General features: G+C 36.4%; 1 protein-coding gene and 1 long non-coding RNA gene across 3 annotated transcripts in view; one reads left to right on the top strand and one right to left on the bottom strand.

Annotated features, from left to right (window-relative positions):
- The window catches only part of LOC111336285 (uncharacterized), a 34087-nt gene extending 14926 nt beyond the window's left edge, over window positions 1-19161 (bottom strand). For both annotated transcript variants that reach the window (XM_022942344.2, XM_022942342.2), the window contains exons 1-6: window positions 16419-19161; window positions 10059-10449; window positions 9445-9603; window positions 5162-5266; window positions 2678-2901; window positions 1952-2206 (exon numbers count right to left, since the gene is read on the bottom strand). In XM_022942344.2, coding sequence (XP_022798079.2) covers window positions 1952-2206; window positions 2678-2901; window positions 5162-5266; window positions 9445-9603; window positions 10059-10449; window positions 16419-18455 — 3171 coding nt within the window. In that variant the 5' untranslated portion in view covers window positions 18456-19161. The remainder of the gene's footprint in view (window positions 1-1951; window positions 2207-2677; window positions 2902-5161; window positions 5267-9444; window positions 9604-10058; window positions 10450-16418) is intronic.
- On the top strand, window positions 7144-8021 carry LOC148734721 (uncharacterized). The gene is made up of 2 exons (XR_015998895.1): window positions 7144-7263; window positions 7673-8021. It is a non-coding gene; the product is annotated as an uncharacterized LOC148734721 (long non-coding RNA).
- Window positions 19162-19178: the final 17 nt, after the last annotated feature.

Genomic DNA, 19178 nt, shown 5'->3' with positions numbered 1-19178 from the left:
TGTCAGCAGAAGCTTGCGTCGCGAGTTCGTCAACCGCTTGTTGGACTTTGCTGACCTCAGACTTCATGACTGTTTCAGAAATAGTGGAGTCATCGACATATTTCCACATGTCTGTACCCGGGATGATAAGGTCGTTTATCATAATAGTAAATAACCAGGGGCCAAGTTTTGTGCCCTGTGGGACCCCTGATGGGATGGCCCCCCACTCCGAGTAACAGTCCTGACTAAGTTTAACACGCTGTCGGCGACAGGACAGAAAGTCCACTATCCAGTCAATTATTCCGCTTGGAAGATCGTATGAAATGAGCTTCTGAACTAGGATCTGATGGTCAATGAGGTCAAACGCCTTGCGGAAGTCAAAGAGGATGGTTCTGACAGTTGCACCGTTCCCATCCGTAGCACTAAGCCATGAGTGGACCATGCTTATTAGTGCTTGTGTCGTACTGGAACCTGGCACAGTCCCAAACTGCCGTACATCCACTTTCGCCAACACAACAGGCTTGAGGAAACTCTCCACGACGAAATCTTCAGCAACCTTAGAAAGCACGGGAGTTAGGGATATTGGACGTAGATGTTTGTTTACATCGTGTATTGGATTCTGCTTTGGTACTGGAGTGATGTTAGCGTCCTTCCAAGACTGAGGCAACCGTGCTTCCTTAAACGAACAGTTAAGGATATCAGTCACAGGTAGTGCTAGTAAATCTGCATTCTCTTTAAGAAGCCAACCGGGGATTCCGTCCGGACCGGTTGCCTTAGTTGGATTTAAGGCGGATAGCTTCTTTAAAACAGAGAATTCTGATACCTGGAAAGCACTCTCCTGGTCAGAGTTGGTTGAGGTGTTAGGTGAAAGGGGGGTGAAGACGCGCATAGGAGCCAAGAACGCCTGGTTGATGGTGTTAGCAATGTCTATCGTGCTTGGAGGCGAACCTCTCTGACCACAATCAATATGTTGGTAGAGGGTAGCTGGATTAACGCCTCTAGAAGCTGCGTCTGACATACCACTGAGCTTCTTTACCTCACGCCACCAAACTGCGGGTTTACAGTCCTTCAGATGTTCAACCTTGGAGTTATAGAACTTTGCACGGCATGCTTTCCTCTCACGATTAACGCGGTTTCGTAGGGTGCGGTACTGCTCCTGGTCGCCTTGAGCGAGGGCCTTTTGGCGGCTGTGAATGAGACCCTTCAATTGTTGATTGACCCAGGGCGGCTCGTTGGTTTGTACCGACTTAGACTTCAGGGGGAGGAGAATGTTTCTAAAGTTTCTAGTTTCTAAAGATTTGTACATTGTACAGGTGGAAGAACAATAGGACACGTAGTCCCCTACTAGGTTCATCCACCTAAACCCAACCCACCCATCCCACCCGGGGGAAGACATCCATCACACAGTATTCTCGCACACGTGAAATTAATGTCTCCTACCCCTCCTGCAGGAGACTGGACCTCCATTTATTCATCCCCATCCGAGAAGACTAGAACATCTAACCATTTCTTGATGTTATAGAAAGGTAGCATATTCTTCTCAACTATTTTAAGACCTTGAGTATTGGTCCAGCCAGGGCTCGAACCCTCCACCTCCTGCACAACAGTCTAGCGCTCTATCCATTGAGCTAACTGGGAGGCGGTAAATCATTTAATCTTGGGAGTTAAATGGCTAAAACATACTAGGTAACATCCACTTGCTTTTAACCCTTTGGACCACAAGTAAGAGTGACCAGCATCTAATTTCTCTTTACAATAATACTGCTTGGTAATTCAATAAGATCATGAGAATAAAGGAAATGATCATCAACCTGTGAAGCTCTGATTGTCAAACAAATTCTCCTTGTAAGTATCGAAGGAAATGTAGAGAAAAGAGTATGAAGAATATGAAGTAAATTACTTCTTCAAGAAACAAACTTACTGATTCACAAAAGAAAAACATCTTAACCAGTACAAGAATGTCATTTCACACCTGCTTCCTGGTTTCACGAGACTCGGGATTGTCCCCTGGCCTTAAATGTGGTGAGTTCTTCCGAACAAATGGATCTACATTACTCGGCGGTAAATGCCGTGCTGCGTCACCAGGATGAGCAATAGGAAGGTCGTAAGGTTCTATAAGCACTGAACCATCTGGCAAAATAGAATGACGCTCATGCTGTTGACGTAAATGTTCTGCAGCTCGTTGCTGCCTCCAGGTGCTAAAACGAACATCATGGGGATCTAAAACCTGCAAGGAAACAGTTGGTTACATTTCATTGAAATTTTAGATTAATGGTATTGCAGCGATCATGTTTATTTTTTTTCCCTGATGAAAAAGGATGATGTCTGAAGTGATTGACAAATGATCCTTGAAAAATTAATGATACAAATTGTTACATTCAATCTGGAAAAATGAAATTTTTCTTCAGGATGTTGCTGATAGTATGTAACTCACACTGCTTTGAGTGCCCTCTTTGCCAGTTTCATTGGAGTTTTAACTTCAGAAACCCAAAATATTCTAACTCTGCCAACAAAGAGATTTTTTCCCACAACAGGATCACCAAGGTAGCAATCATACACACACATACACTTAAATAACGACCTATTGATAAATAAGTTGTTCAGAGAATACCACGGCATTTAACTCATTTGATTCAATTTTTATTGTCATATAAAGAATAATCATAAAGAATCGTGTTAATCATCATACTCATCTTACCGTTGGAGGGTAAGGTGTTGGATAAAATGCTGGCAACATATGGGCTTCTGGACCATCTCGTTTAGAGGCCAACAAAGGAGGGGGACCAGGTGGATGGGACCCTCTTGGGACATATATTGGCAATTCTGGCTTAGCTCCATAAGCAGGGTAAAAGGCTACAGGAGCATGAGGAGGAGGTTCAGGGCCAGGGTAGTGCTCTGACAACATGGGTACCTCTGAATGACCTTTAATAGATAAGTAAAAACATAGTCAGGAGTGAAGAATTATAGAAACCATTTTGCTGCATTGGTGGAGATAAATCCTCATATTTTGGCAAAATTTGAACACATGTTAGAAAAATAGAGTGTCATGTAAACCCTTCTAATTTTTGCACTCATTGTGCTCAACAGATACAAATGTACTAGTACATGTGAATGCTTTTCATTTAATCATTTATTTCATGTTCCAGACCTTAAATAAAGATCTGTTTGTGACCTAAAAAAAAGAATAAGTGAAGAATGATTTTCATAATTCAAATAATATCAAACTAGCCTTAATTTATATTCTTTGTTTAAGGATTATGGTGATATAAATGCATGATCAAAAACAAAAGAAAACATAAACCAAGGAGGTTTAAATAAATTTAGCCAGGGAGTTATTTGTATGAAATATATATATATATATATGTGTGTGTGTGTGTGTGTGTGTGTGTATGTGTGTGTATTTCAACTGCAAAGATTCACCCAAACATGTGTCCGTTTTCCATATACAAATGTAACTGACAAACACCATTTTGTTTTGTTTTTTTAATGCCTTAATAAAGATTATGTTCATATTTCCAAGGAAACCAAGATTTAGCAGAAAAAAAATTTGAATCAATAGGCAAGAAGTATGATTTCTCATCTTGTTGGAAAACACACAAACACCACATCCTGAAATCAAATCTCAAATATTTCAAATTAAATGCTGAAGATACAAAGAAGTTACTCCGTTACATAATTATTTTTATCTTTTTTGTTTATGGAGAAGCACAATGGTTGAAAGGGAGACAAATTCAAGTTCCTATTTTGTTAAATTTACGCTTTCTTTTCACCACAAAATTTACATGAAGCATTAAATAAACAGATTTCCTTAACCTGAATCAACTAACTCACAGACAGATATCAGTTGGTAGATTAAAATGACTTCCTTTCAATCACTCAAATTAATTGATAATGAATTGACATAAAATAATTTTTCATCAGAATTGCAACATATATCTTGATGTAAAGGAGTTTTTTTGAAGGAATATTGATAAGTAGCATTTTTGTCAATGACCTGCTATTCAAGGCAAATAAAAATGTGTTTTGGTTTTATCTTCTAATGAGAAACAAAAGTCTGAACTTCTAAGATCAAAGCTCCAATCTTTCAGAAAATCAGAAAAGGTTGAACTTGAATTCCACCCTAAAAGATAACCCAGAAACCTCAAAAAAATGGACCACATTACATGATATTTAATGGTTCCAATCCTTTTGATATGAGAACCTTGTGCAATTATAAATAACCCCCTACCCAACATGAATAAATATTTTTCAAATTCTACACAAACTTAAGTGAGATGTTACCTTGTTTAAACACAAGGAAAATGTTCTCTGCTGTATGTTCCACAGTTTACATGAAAAACCAGGATCATACCTGATTGAAATCACCTTAAAATATCTTAAGAAAATCCACCACAATCCAGTGATCTTATTAATTATTCAACAACAATGAAAGGCATAAGGTTTGAATTTGTTTGGAGATTTCTACAGTTCTACCCTTTTGTCACTTTGCTAAGCAACTGAAATTTCTTCAAGAGGAATGTCTGATCATGAATACTGAAACCAAAATTTTGTGAATCAATTTCCATGTCCTTTCCAATTCAAAAAGCATGGGAGACTTCCTTTGTAATCCACCTCGAGGTGACTCAAACCATTTTGTCTCTTGTACAAATAATTCATTAACTTATGCTTTTGAAAAAATTCTGTGTGATCTGAAACTGAGAATAATGGCAGAATATATTTTGCTTACCCTTGTTGATTAAAAAAAAAAACTGAAGGACAGGAGATAAGGCCTAGCTGTGAGACATGCTGCAAGACTGCACAGTATTCATGGTTGATGTTATGAAGAGAACATAGTCACATACAGACAGGTGGTTTTGGATAAATTAAAATAAACAAGGCTAAAAAGTGCAAGGCTTATTATTCAAATGACTATCTTCCCAACAAGGAAAATAGGCAAAATCATAATAAATCTCCCCACAGATTCTAGAACAGTTAATCTCACTTTGAGTAGAGACCGAAACAGCACGGATGTGCAAATTGACAACACCACAATCAGAATTTCCTCGTACTCAAACCATTTTCCAATGTTCTATGCAGTTCAATTCAAAGTAACTACACAGTACTTACAGTGCCACCTGGAACACTCAAGAGAGAAAACTAACTACTTGCTTTTGTTTTTTTTTTAATATTATGGAAGCCCTACCTCTGGGAACTGTAGAGAAGACACCTGGCATCACTTCACGGCTCATGCGAGGGTGGCTGACTTCTGGTCTGTGGGGACCCCTGTTTGGCTCACGTGTTTGCTCACCTTCAAAAGAAATCAAAGAACACACCATTAGCATACTATATGCCAATAACAATTTTGTTATTGTACAATTTGCTCTGCAGTCTACATTTATTTGACAATTATCTTGTAGAAATAGCATTGTTGAACTGACAAAACCTCCTCCCTTACGAAAGCAAACCTATTTTATTTCTATTTAATGTCTATTTTAATTCTATCACCTCTATTTTTGTACTATTTTATTTTCTCAGACTTATATTTTATTCCTATTTTATCTGAAAGGGAAAATAGAGCCACTATTTTAACCATATTTTAAGGCAAAGTTGAACAAGGTGGTGTATTTTATTTCTATTTTCTCAAAATGATCAGAAAAATAACCAGCTTAACAGACTATTTTAATCATATTTTATTTTCTACATCAGTAAAATAGTGATCAAATAGTCTGTTTTATTTCTGTTTTCTGCTGATAGGACATGCTAAAGCCATTTTCTTTGAAAAATATGAAAAAAATAGGCTATCACAACCCTATTTTATCAAAGAAAATGTTGACTAATTGCAAAATAGATTTAGAATAGACTGTTTTATTTCTATTTTTTGAGGTGGATTCTAATCCATTGCAAAATAGGTATTAAATAGTCTATTTTAATTCTATTTTCTGCAAAGTGTCCCAGACCCACAATATTTTAAACAGCAACTAGGTGTGAAGGTCCTATTTTATACCTATTTTATTCATGAATTCAAGCTTGACTAACATACAGTACTCTAAAGTCACAGTTTCTGTGTTGACAAGATAAAGATGGGTTCAAATTTGAAAACATTGGGTGGAAGTTTTCAAGTTTCGCAGTCATAAAAATCTCTACACAGATTCTTTAAAACTGAAACCACTAAATTAAAATATCTTCTGAAGGCTTAAGAGGTCTATCCAAGGGTCACATTTGTTGCCCTGCTCATGATCATAATCTTTGTATTGACTGAAATAAGTCTTAAAGTAATCCTTTTTTGAAAGGAACAGTGGTCTGGCTTAACAAACTGAGTGATGGTTCACCGGTTTCTATACGTGTTAAGACGTTTGGTTGCGAGGCGTCATATTAGTAAGTTATTGACTCTGTACTGAGGTCGTCCGAGGCAAAGCAGTGGACGTCAGAAAGTTCTGAGGCCAACGTCGCAAGGTTGTTCAAGGTATCTTTAGTCCCGGTTGAGAAAGATACTGGTTGTAAGGTCCACGCAAGTTTCTTCTTCTCTAGCTTTTTTGATGAAGAACGATCCTCACTCTTATCCATTTTTTTTGTCACGCTCGGCTGACATCTAGTGTAGTCGGCATATATACGGGACCTTGTGATTTTCCTTATCTGGTGACATACAGGACACGGAATTTAGTTTTGGTGGGCGAAACGAACCTTGTCTCTCGATCGGAGAAGCGTGGAGTTCCGTTGGTATTTTACCTTTTCTATTTAGATCTTGCCTCTCTTAGACACAATGAGCAACACAAAGAACAACAATAGAAGGCAAACAACACCATCATTCAAGTATGGTGAAAGAGGTAAGTGAAACTGTTTTTTATTTATACAAAGTTCCAAGTTTATTTCAAACGTGAAAGTGCTTTTGATTCGTGGTCAGAATAAGCCCCAAAGTTTGTTGCATTTCAGTGGCTATAAATATAAGCTTATAGAGTGATCTGTTTCCATAAGCTATGTAAACATAACCCTAACCTTGAGTTTGCAGACTCCCTTGTGCTAATGCACTAGAAGAGAAACCTATACACCTCTCAAATAGAAAGAGGGGGCAACAGAATTATACCTTCGATCGTTAATTTGAAAACAAGCCATACCTGCATCATGCTCTCTTTCTTAATTGTTCTAAAATTCAAGATCACTGTAATTCGATTTTTAATCCTGGCATACAAGAATTGTTTGTTTTCCTATTAATTAAAGTAAGAATCAAAGATGAGGGAGCATGCTTAGTGATGTTGATCCCATGAGAACTGAAGTCAATTCAATGATCCATTCCAGGATTTTTTGTAGGTAAGATTAATTTTATGCAGCTGCCTTTGCATGACTGGGATTGTGGTAAGATAGCACAATTTTGTATGGTAGAGCTTCCCGAAAGCAGACACTCTTTGGATGAGAAAGGATCTCTGCTTAGGAGGTTAAGGTGTAATGTTTGTAACTGGCTGGCTTTATAAGCCACATAATATAACTATATCAACTTGACTAATTTTTGCCCTAGAAGTATGAATTTAAGCTGTAAGTTTTACTGAAGCAGTACAGAAAAGTTATCAAAACCTGTTCAATTCAGTGAATTACATCATTTTGCATCAAGGAAACCCTTATCACAAGGGAATTATTCAGCAAATTAATCTTTCTAACAGTAAATTACCTACTGGTGGATGACATATCAGTTATTGATCATTTCTGTTGTTTTTTATTTCAGAGTACAGGAAAACAGTGAAACACAGGGAAACCACAAAGAGGAAGCCACTGCAGCTATCTAAATGCAACGACAAACTTTGCTTTTTAAATTTAATTCTACTTTAATTCTGTTTTCTATTGTTTATGAAAAATTTGTATCCTATCATTTCTATGTAAACTGAAAGTACTTGTTGTCACTTCCTTTGGATACAGATTGAAGACTGAAGTAAGTTAATGGCATTGTTTAAAACTTGGTCTTTCCTGAGTGACAATTTTTTTTAATTTCATGTAATGCATGCAATCTAGTCTAGAGAGAGGTTGTTGCATAAACATATGAAGTATTGATCATTAAATCATTTGCAATGGGAAAATTGCTACAACTTAACAAACAAAAGTGATAATCCTAGGCTGAGGATTGGGATATGCTTTTTTGATCTTCACCTATTTTCAACCTATTTTATAACCACCTTATTCTGGATCCATACACTGGAAGTGCTATTTTAAACCCTTTTACCCTGCATGACATATACATTAGGACTTATTTTAAATGTATTTATATCCTATTTTTCTAGATTTTTTCCCTATTTTATCCGTTTTACGTCTATTTTATCCCTGTTTTATGTCTATTTTGTCCTTGTTTTGTCTATTTTATCCCTGTTTTATGTCTATTTTATAGGTATTTGATTCCTATTTTTTCAAGTTTTTTCCTCTTTTATTCCTATTTCATGTCTATTTTAAATGTATTTACATCCTATTTTTGGTTTTTTTTTCTATTTTATCCCTGTTTTATGTCTATTTTATCTTATAACTAATATTTCATTAATGCTATTTTAATACTATTTTATCAATGAATTGCATGCGCATTTTCTCTATTTTAAAGCTATTTTTACAGCAGTTATGACTTGCCAACCAGACTATTTTTTTTACTATTTTTTGTTTCAAAATAATAGCTTTCAAATAGTTAAAAAACAGCTTTCAAATAGTCTGGTTAAAAAGAGAAAAAATACACAAAAAATAGGTAGAAAATAGTTTAAAAATAGATATAAAATAGATATAAAATAGGCACTTTTTTCGTAAAGGGCTGTTTCAAATTAACACAAGTGAAACATATGTTACCAAATGGAATCACTTGTAGAGCATTTGCAAATCTACATTTTTAACTGGAAGGGGGAAGGGCTTGAGGGCATAAAGTTAGTTTTGAGCTTTCCTTCCTAAATTCATCACAGTTTGTTTTATTTTTGCTGCAGAGAAACGCTTATGGTTATAGTGTGTGTCAAAAATGACTGTAACAGTTGTTCCTTTCAACATCAGTTAACAGTAAAACTGAGGGGAAAAATAAGTCAAAAGAATTTTCATAACAAATTTACACAGCTGAAATTTAAAAAAAAAAGCATTCTTGACTAATGCTATACTAAGTTGGATTGGGATATTTGCAATACTTATGCTCTGCTTAATGATTAACTGTATCTAGAACTTGATTTCTTTTGTAAGACAATTTTCTTTTAAACAGGAAATCATAAAATCAGACTAGACAGGGAGTACTGCCTGATACCTGTCTTCACATTTGCACCACATTATGTGTTTATTTAAATACACTTTGTAAAAGTGACCAGGAGGCTAAAGAAAGAAAGTTATGAGAGACAAAATGGTGTTGTGGTTAGAATACTTGACTCAAGGCTTTTGTACTCTCGGGTAACACACTTTGTTCTCACATGCACAACTTCCCCTTTTAAAGAAAAAAAAAAAAAACCCTTGAATCTCAAAGTGTGTTCTGAAAAAGACGTTTCACTCTACCTGCTCGGTGATTTCTGTGATCTGGATCCACAACAGGGGCAGACTGAACAGGGGGTGTGTGCACACCAATTACTCCTGGACTCTGATGGCCACCTCCTTTGTCTTTTGCATTAATTTCTGACTGTCCTGATGGCGGCGAAGTTCTTGATGGAGACATGCCTGATAACAAAGATGGGCAATTAACATGTAAACTCTCCTTCTGGTATTAAGATATAATTCAGCAATCAGGTAAGGAGAGTAGAATTGATTAATTAACAAGTTAAACTTTTTAAAAAAATAAAAATAGATGAAGAGAGTTAGAGAACTAAATATAATTATGCCTGCCAAAAATTTTAACTTGTTCATTGTACATAATTATGTTTAAGGAGCCACATTCTATTAATTATTTTGTTCAAATTTTTTCCTGGTTGATTCTTAAATAAAATCAAGTTGAGGTTTATAATAAATAATAATAATTAATAATAATAATAATAATAATTATTATTATTTAGCAATGGACATCCACTGGGTGGCTCTTCTTATCCACGGTTTCCAGATCGAATTGGAATGGAATTTTATTTATCAAAGACATTGTCATGAGGATTGTGGCTCAAAAGGTTAACAAAATCACATACCTGCACTTTTTGTGCTGATAGCAGAGACACTTGGTGAAACGGAATGAGAGCTGCTGTCAGATGGAGTAGGAGAAGAGGCTGATGGGGGAACTGGTTTTGCTTGTTTTGCTAGTTTTCGTAGTGCTGCTGCAAAACTGGCTTGACCTCCTGACATTGACGAGTCAGTTGTTGCGGGAGTAGAATCTTTATTGTGTACGGCAGGTTGCAATCCAGGTGACAGAGATGTTGTATAGTGCATGGGGGACGCATTTGAACTAATAGAGCCCAATTTCACTTTCTTGTTTTGCAGCTGGGACGAGCTACCATCACCTTCACTATCCTCGCTGGAGTCAATGACTATAACACGTCCCTGGCTGGATTTCTGGCCTTTGACTTCACTCTCCAGAGGATTCTATGAGTAAGAAAACCGAGGACAAGCATGAATGGCATGGTTTGAATAATCATTTATTGTAATTGTTTTGACCCAGGAGAGGGGGAAAGTATATCTTCTCTTAATAAAGAAATTATCTCAGCCCTTTGACCCTCAAATATGATTAAAAGGCAATTTCTCTTCATTAATTCAATATATTATCAAGCAAGCAGGTGACAAAAATTGACAACCTTATCAAATTGAGGGGTTTTCCCTTGAAAATAAAACCAACATTAGTTCTTAGAGCAATCCTACCCAAGCAAAATGGGATTTGCGTAGTTTTGTTGTATTGAGTACAAGGGGTTCCACTACCAAAAACCTGATTTGCTCTTTAATCTCTAAGAGTGACTGGCTTCGTATTTCTCCGGTCAGTATCACTCTTGACTCAAATGCAAAATTCATGCAAAGAGAGGAAATGATCGCCAATTTAAAAAGCTCTTGATTGTTAAATGCAAAATTCATGCAAAGAAAGGAGATGATCGCCAGTTTAAAAAGCTCTTGATCGTTAAATGCAAAATTCATGCAAAGAAAGGAGATGATCGCCAGTTTAAAAAGCTCTTGATCGTTAAATGCAAAATTCATGCAAAGAAAGGAAATGATTGCCAATTTAAAAAGCTCAATTGTTAAATACAAAATTCATACAAAGAAAGAAAATGATTGCCAATTCAGTAAAAAGCTCTTGAGTATTAAATGATTATTAATAAAACAAATTCTCCTTGTCACCACCTTAGGAAATGTGTAGAGAACAGTATGGAGAATATGCATACTGATGTTACGGTGTAAAGGATTAAAAGCAAATCATAGTGAAGCAAATCTCACTTTCTTCCCTTCCTAACTTCTAAAAACTAAAATGGAGCCTGACGTCATATCTATTTTGTGGTTCAATTCATTTGTCAGAACAACCATCTGAAAATAATATTAAACTTTCAATCCCAATATAAAAGTATCACTTCTCTGCACTTTCTGCCATACATTTCTTATACTTTTATCACTGAGATTTTGGTTTTTAAATCAAATGATATCCCCAAGTTGAGATTGTTCTTCCTTCTTATCAACTCTTGGCAAGACAATGTATTGGTTGCGAAAGGAGAAGTCAAATATTAGGCTCTCCTGGGACTAACAGGGTTAACACATGATCCATGCTCTACAAAACCCTTGACTCACAATATGTATACCAGGGCAAAGAGTTCCCACTTCTTCTCTAGACAGTGATAAATACAGATCTATTTTTGAAACACCAATATAACATTATTGATGAGAAGCAGGAAAAACCATCATCTAGAGCACATCATTTTAATGAACAATTTGTCTAGGTCTCAGCTGAAAAGTGCTGACATATCTTACCTGGCAACATGTTAGGGGTCAAAGTATTTTTAAACCACCTTAAGCAATGAACTGTATAAAGATAAACAGTCACATATGCTGATTGAAGTTTTCTTGCAAACAAAAGAACTTAATACCAAAATAGTTACCAGCCCCTAGGCAGATGGACCATTTGTGATTTAAAATCGATTTTTGACACAGAAATAAAGCAAGAGTTATATAGTACAGCTTAACATTGCGCTATTAACTCATGTGGAAATAATCATGCAAATTTATATCTGATTTTCAAACAATAGACAAAAGAAATCTTATGCTCATAACTGAAGAAAAGCTCTAATTTTTCCTTTACAGCATCTCCCAAAAATGTATAGATTAATTCAAAATACAACCCATCTTGGCCCCAGAAGAAATTTCAACACCTATTTAACTACTTTCAGCTTTTAATGTATAAGATTCACAATATCATCTTATTGTAAAGACCATTAATTTTGCATCAACATATCATCTCACACAACAGCTTTTAATCACAACATGTTTTCTATGACATGCTTTATAAGATATTGAAGTAAACGCATTGATAAAGAAGTCCTTGGGATAGTAAAACAATAATTTCTAGGATAAGCATATAGACTGCCATGATTCTCTTGCAAAAAAATACACCAACACTAACCTTTCATGTGTCACAGTGGTCAGAAGTACGTTGAATGTAATTTAATATTTTTTCATGATTGCAAGCAAAAGTGATCACAAATGACCACTTCCTTCTAATGTTCCTTTTGAATTAAATACTGCAGTTGGCTGCTATCAAGATTTATTTTCAAGGTTTTGTGAACAATGACACACACACCATAAATTTATAATTTAGAAATTTGCAATTAGAATGATCAGCTTTCCCCAAATAAATTACCAACTACGATGAAGGAAGGACAAACAATAGATAAACCTCATGTTGGAAATACCCAAGACATGTGGTTCATAACAACAGATTCTCAATTAAAAAAAATAACCAACTAATACTCCTCACAGGAAGGAAATTCAGCAAATTATCATTGAAAGAAATATTGGAAGCCATTTAAGTCTAAGGACTTGACTGAAGTCATGGGTGAATTATTTTTTTTTCACATGTGCCATCTCAGCCTAAAACAACACCTTGCATAAACTGCCTTTCTCTATTCATTATCCTTGAAAGAACTGCTCAGAACTGAGCCTTACCTCTGGGAAATGTCTCCTAATTAAAGCATAAGCAGAAAGAATTAACCTTTTCTCATGTTAGAGGCTGATTTCTGTCAGTGATTCCCTTAATGATATTCAGCAGCTTAATATATGCTGATATAATAACGGCTTGGTGCAAAATTAAAGCCTACTACTCCAGGCACTAATTTTGGCTTGGCTTGATTAGCATAAGCCGCCATATGTCCTCTCCAAACACCAGCTTTAAGATGAATTGAAAACGTTTTGAGACAATAATCTCAGTTAATGTCATGCAAAGCATTTTAGCAGGTTTTGTTCTGGTACCTATTGCTTCCCTATTGTTCATAACAACAAAACTTATTCAGTATATCAAATTGTAACCCTGAGAGTCTCATCAAAGATAACTACAACCATTTACCCAGGGGAGAGACTATTTTAGCACTAAAGATTAACATGAACACATCAAAAAAATGACAATACCTTCCTCAAGCCTGATTTTCTTCATTGAAAAAACTTCTTGCACCAACAAGCTCAATATTATCTTCTCTTATTAATTATTCATTCAATGTATTGCTTCTTTATTTAACAAGAGAAGCCAAACTGAACCATGCTCTCTCATGCTTGTATCAACAAAAACAAAAGACTGCTCTAGGAACCTTTGTGTTTCACAAGAACAAACCCAAAACAATTGAACCAGATCAGAGATACTAAATCTCCACTAAAAGAAAGCTAAATTCTACCAGAAGCTAGGTGTTGCTTTCTTATTTTACAAATGCCACCTGTTCTTCATTGTTCTTTTCAAATGCAAATCACCACAATTAACCAACCGCGTTAACAACCACCTTTATGTTTGCCTAGAGAGGTCTGAAAGAGTACTGAATTCATTATAGTGTTTACGTCAGCCAAAACCACTGGCCCAATAGCTACTGTGATATCTAATACATTGCCACAGCATATGGCTAAGAAATCCTTCCATTTAGAAGTCAAAATTTATCTTAACTAATAAGGAATGCATACAAATATTTTTGTGTAATTAGCAGATGAAAGGAGGCACAGTGCATATCCTTTGATAGCATACAGTTTGGTTTGCTCATTGTGAGTATGTTTTATCCCAATGACAAGTTTTTTCGGATGTTTAATTCAATCTTGACTATTGTTAAGTCAGCCTGATCTAAAAGCAATAATTTGTACACAAACGTATTCCTAAATTCAATTACTCAAAATAATAATTCTTACTTGTCTAATTGACTAACATTTCCTAGATTCTTTGAGGTATTTAAATATAATAAGTCAGAGTGATTTTGTTCCACAATACTTAACTAACTATATTTATTACACGACTCGGGAAGTCAGATGGCCAATAACTAAAATCAACCAATCAAAATGCTCTATTGCCGGTCAATATTCTCTCAGTATTGGACCGGGCACTGTCCCGAATGGTCCCGAATGGTCCCGAATGATACCGCACTTGTGCCCGTTTGAACTTCAGTCGTGTAATAAATCTCTTATTAACAAAGCTTGCTCAGGACTGTACTGGAAGAATATCGGCCCTCGGTCTTTTCTGTATGGACCTCGCTGCCCTCAGTCCGTACTGTCAAAACCTCAGGCCGATATTCTCCCAGTACAGCCCTCGCACTTGGTTTATAAGATATATGTATTCACTACAAAAAGAAAATTCTACTTTTCAAGTCAAATTTTTGATCAATGCTATCGTCTCAGCACTACCAGTATCACTTGAAGCTAATTTAATCACAAAAATTGTTATACAATGCAGTTTCTTTTTTCTAACTCAGAAAAAATTCCACATTGTTAAAAGCATAAAATATGCGTAGCATAAATAGCCTCTTTAAACAAAAAAAAAAGGTACAACATGCAATTTGTGTATACATGTGATTTCAAGGCACAAATCATTTATTTGTTGTATGATGATTGTGATTGTAATTCCTTAAAAAAAAAAAAAGGGTGTCCAGCCAGGAATAAAAATTTCATCTTCATTGATTTTTGTTTGCATTGCATCCATCTTGTCTCAAAATTAGTCAAGCTAAGAATTACACTGTAAATTTAAGAGTTGAAAAAAAAAAAGACACTTAAAGGGTTTTTAATACTTTCCTCAGAAATAACCAATCAGAATATCTAATCTGACAATTTAATAAAACAAGACAAAGGAAACAGAGTTGCATTGAAATTCTCAATACTGTCCATTCTAGATACTGCTTAATTTTCCAGGGAGAACTTGTTTCAATCACTAATCAAGGTGTCACTTGTTTACATCAATTCTATGTCCCAAAATCATTTCAAAACTAACACAAGTCCATTTTCTCGTTGCTCCTAAAGCCCACCATGGTTTTCTTTTTCCCAACATTCCTCTCAAATTCTAACACAGAGATGACAAAAGTTGACTCAGCAGACCAATGTTTAATATTCAATAATAGCAACTGTTTAACTCTGGTGAGGCATGATGTTGATGTTATAAAACAAGAAATGAGAGCTGTAATTACACAAATTCAATAAAGTGATAGGTCAGCAAAACACAATCCCTCCACATGAAGGTCTTGTAAATATAAAATTCAATTCAGTTGATGGCTCATCAAAAGTCAAACATCTGTACTCAAAATTGATCGAAAAAAATTGGGGAAAACAAAATTACTTGAAAAGTAATACAATTTAGCCATGAAAATCCATACAGATATAAATACTTCATTTGTAAAATGCAATTCTCACTTCATTTTTTTTTCTTTTTTTCCTCAAGAGAAAAAAAAGTAGTTTCTGAAGTTTACTGCAAGATGTCTATAAAACTACCGCTCATCACAAATCTTAACTTTGAGCTTTTTAAAATACTTGGCTTTTTATAATATTGAATATCTCCAAATTAATGCAAGCTCAACTGAAACATCTGCTGAGAATTTCCTATCATGAAGACAACTGTCTATTCTACGGTCCTTTTTGCTCAAAATGTTATGCGATGCCAAATACTTCTTCTTTAACTTACACAATTCTCTTTTGATCTACTGACCTGCATAGAGAATCTTTCAACTTAAAAAAAAAAAAAAATCTTCTTTAAAAAGGGGTTTGGAATTTTGCAATTTCAAACAATTATTAAATATAATTATATAGTTAAAATATAAAGGTGATTAAATATTTCTGAACAAATCAATTATTTTTCAAAAGGGCAGATTATAAGGGCATAACATACACAGAAGTCATCTGGAATCAGTCAAATTTGAAAGATATGGTAAGGTCTTCTAAGTGGAGGACGAGCGAGATGGTTAAAACAGTTATCAACAAGACCAAGTCCTAGCCCAGCTAGTGAGGATCACCTCGATGACAACTTTTCTTCTTGCCATGTTTCTCACTTCTCAGGATCACAAACAAGTAATGGCAAACTTTCAAACACACTTGACAAAATGTTGTGTACAAGTTATATGAACCACTCTTACCTTGTCTGCATCTTGATTATCCCATTCCCACACAAGCCTGCTTGTTACACCATTACAATCATCCATTGCCTCCAGGTCTCTTTGAACTTCTCGCTGACAGTTGTTGCACAAGACAACATCTCTGCCATTATTAACCACAATTCCATTTTTTGGTGGCTGGTGATTGGAGGGAAATGATATCAGCTGTTTATTTACAGCCCCAGATGCAAACCTTGAAACTTGTTTGCAACACAGATAACAGTTTATGGTTGATACCAAATACTTTCGTAGCCACCTGTTGGATTCTTCAGGAATGTCAGAACTTTCATAAGCACTCCATTGCATCATAAGGTTATGATAACAAATCTGACATGTAAGAGCAGTTCCTTCATCATCTAAAGGTTGAGCATTCATAGCAGGTTCTCGAGATGACAAGAAAGGGAAGAAGGGGCCTCCATCGTGGACATCCTTACCACTGTGTGGGTAGGAATACAGCTTAAAATGAACTGATGAATTAACATTTAGACCACACAGAAAACAAACTGCAAAAATCTCTAGATCCTCTGTGATTACTGGATTTAGTTTTACTGCATAAGAACGTTCACCTTGAGGTTTTTTACTTTGTTCAAACTCTTCCCACTCAGACCTTAAATGTTTGTGGCATTTCTTGCATAGAAATGTGGAGCCCTCAGCATCCAGGGGTCTGCTATCTTTTGGAGGTGTCAGTGATGCTATGAATGGAAAGTAGAAGTTGTCTTTGAGAGGATTGGTGTTTGCTTTCGTGTGAACAGGTCGTAAGTCAGATTCAGAACAATACTGGCCACAAGTGTAGCAAGCAATCTTAGCCATTGTCTCAGACACCTCTGTTGTACTTCCAGCTGACTGAACCATAACCTCATTACGAATTCTATATTCCCTCTTGTCTTCACAAATCCCAGCAGCCTCAAAGTGTTTCCACTGCCTATGGAGTGACTTACGACAACCACTGCAGGCTCTAGTCAACCCTTGTTTCGTTAATGGCATGGCTCCCTCTGGAGTGGGTAGATTGTTCAGAAATGGATAATAAGGGTGTCCCAGTGCATGTTTTCGTGAATACAGAAATCTTCCCGATGTTGCAGGCTGTGTGACTCCACAGACAAAACAAACCATAGTTGACAACTGAGACTGCTGCTCCCTAGGAAGGGAGGGGTCAGATCTTAATTGGTACTGTCTCTCACTCAATGGAGTGGAATTCTTCTGAAAGACTTGCCATTGACGAAATAAGAACTTTTGACAAGCCTCACAGACAAGAACTTTACCCAGGTAGTCCATTTGCTTTGCGATCGTGGGAGGAACGTGTCGTGCAAGACAGGGATAAAACGGTGTCTCGGTTTTAAGCTGCGGTCTTGTGTGTACACTTCTCATGAATTCTTTCGGCTTTCTCCTGCTACAGATGTAACATGTTTCAAGGCCTACAGAACGATGAGAAATGGCAGTTAGCGGTGAATTCTCCACCAAAGGCCCAGCTGAGTCTTCGGAAATCGGATTGACGTTTTCCACGTCTGAAGTGGTTGAATGAAAATTACCTTCCGCAAGTTCACCATGAACAGCCGGGTACAACTCTGAACTTTCGTTATCATATAAATTCTCTCCTGCCACTGTGATGTTGTTATTGCCAGCTATTGTTTCTTCGCCCCTCACTAGGTTGTTCTCAACAGGGCTTTGAGGTCTTTCTCCGCTTGAATCAGGACCCGACCTTTTAAGCCAGTAAATTCGCTTTATAACTGGAGTGGCGCTCTCTTCGAAAGCATGCCATTGTTGAGTGAGAAAGGAAAAACACACCGTACAGGAATCGACCTGTCCGCTTGTTTTATCGACCGGTCTAGCACCATCGGACGGCACATGATACTCCAAGAACGGGAAAAACGGCATTTTCTCGGAATTTCGAGATCTGCAGTAGAGAGGCCAGTTTGCATTAGACGCTCCACAAATAAAACATATCAATCCATTGCTACTCGAACTTAAGCTTGGCGCCGAATCGGTAGTCCTTTGATCTTTTACCCCGTTTAATTTAACCATTGCGACCAAATCAACGTACTGTAGCGCCACAAAAAACCTGATGAACCCTGCATGAGTTTCAGCACATCCTGATGCCTAGTCAGCGTGAACGCCGGGGATCAACTGAGGAAAAAGCGAATTTTCAGCAAAAAGTGAAGTCTCTGCTTTGTGCATGTTGTTGATGTTACCCACTATGCTTTGCCGCCTTGTCCACCTGGTTCAGCTGATATAGGACACGCTCGCCACACAGGGGACAACTTCTCATGGAAGGGAGGAATAAAAATTTTGTTCAAACCATTGGGCTTCGGAGACGAGTCTCAGTCGCAGATTTCCTCATTCTATAAGGCGCTAGCGTAAAGTACCACTCACTGATTATCGAATCAAGAGGTTTTTTTTTTATTTTTCCGGATTCTTATACGGGTCACTTTCAAAGCGTGTTATCTCCCTTTGTTTGGCGCCAAAAAGATGATCACGTACGTGTTAAACTGATCGGTATATAAGGTCACAGGTCTATTTTAAGACAAAGGTAACCAATTCAGAGTGGTAACAATAGAAAAGTTTTTAACCTCACTTAGCCAAAGAAGGTTACTGAGACTTCCTCTTCCTTTACCCATTGTCAAAATATTTCTTTTGGGAAAAAAAACTCGGACTGATGCATAAAATGATTGTTTTTAAATTATTTCTATTTCTGTATAATTGTGTCTTATAACCAGTTTAACACTTGAAATGCTTATATAGATTTCT

Source organism: Stylophora pistillata, chromosome 3 (genome assembly GCF_964205215.1).
Source record: "Stylophora pistillata chromosome 3, jaStyPist1.2, whole genome shotgun sequence".
Lineage (NCBI taxonomy): Eukaryota > Metazoa > Cnidaria > Anthozoa > Scleractinia > Pocilloporidae > Stylophora > Stylophora pistillata.
The sequence above is the reverse complement of the archived record's forward strand: the minus strand, read 5'-3'. Positions and strand labels throughout refer to the sequence as shown.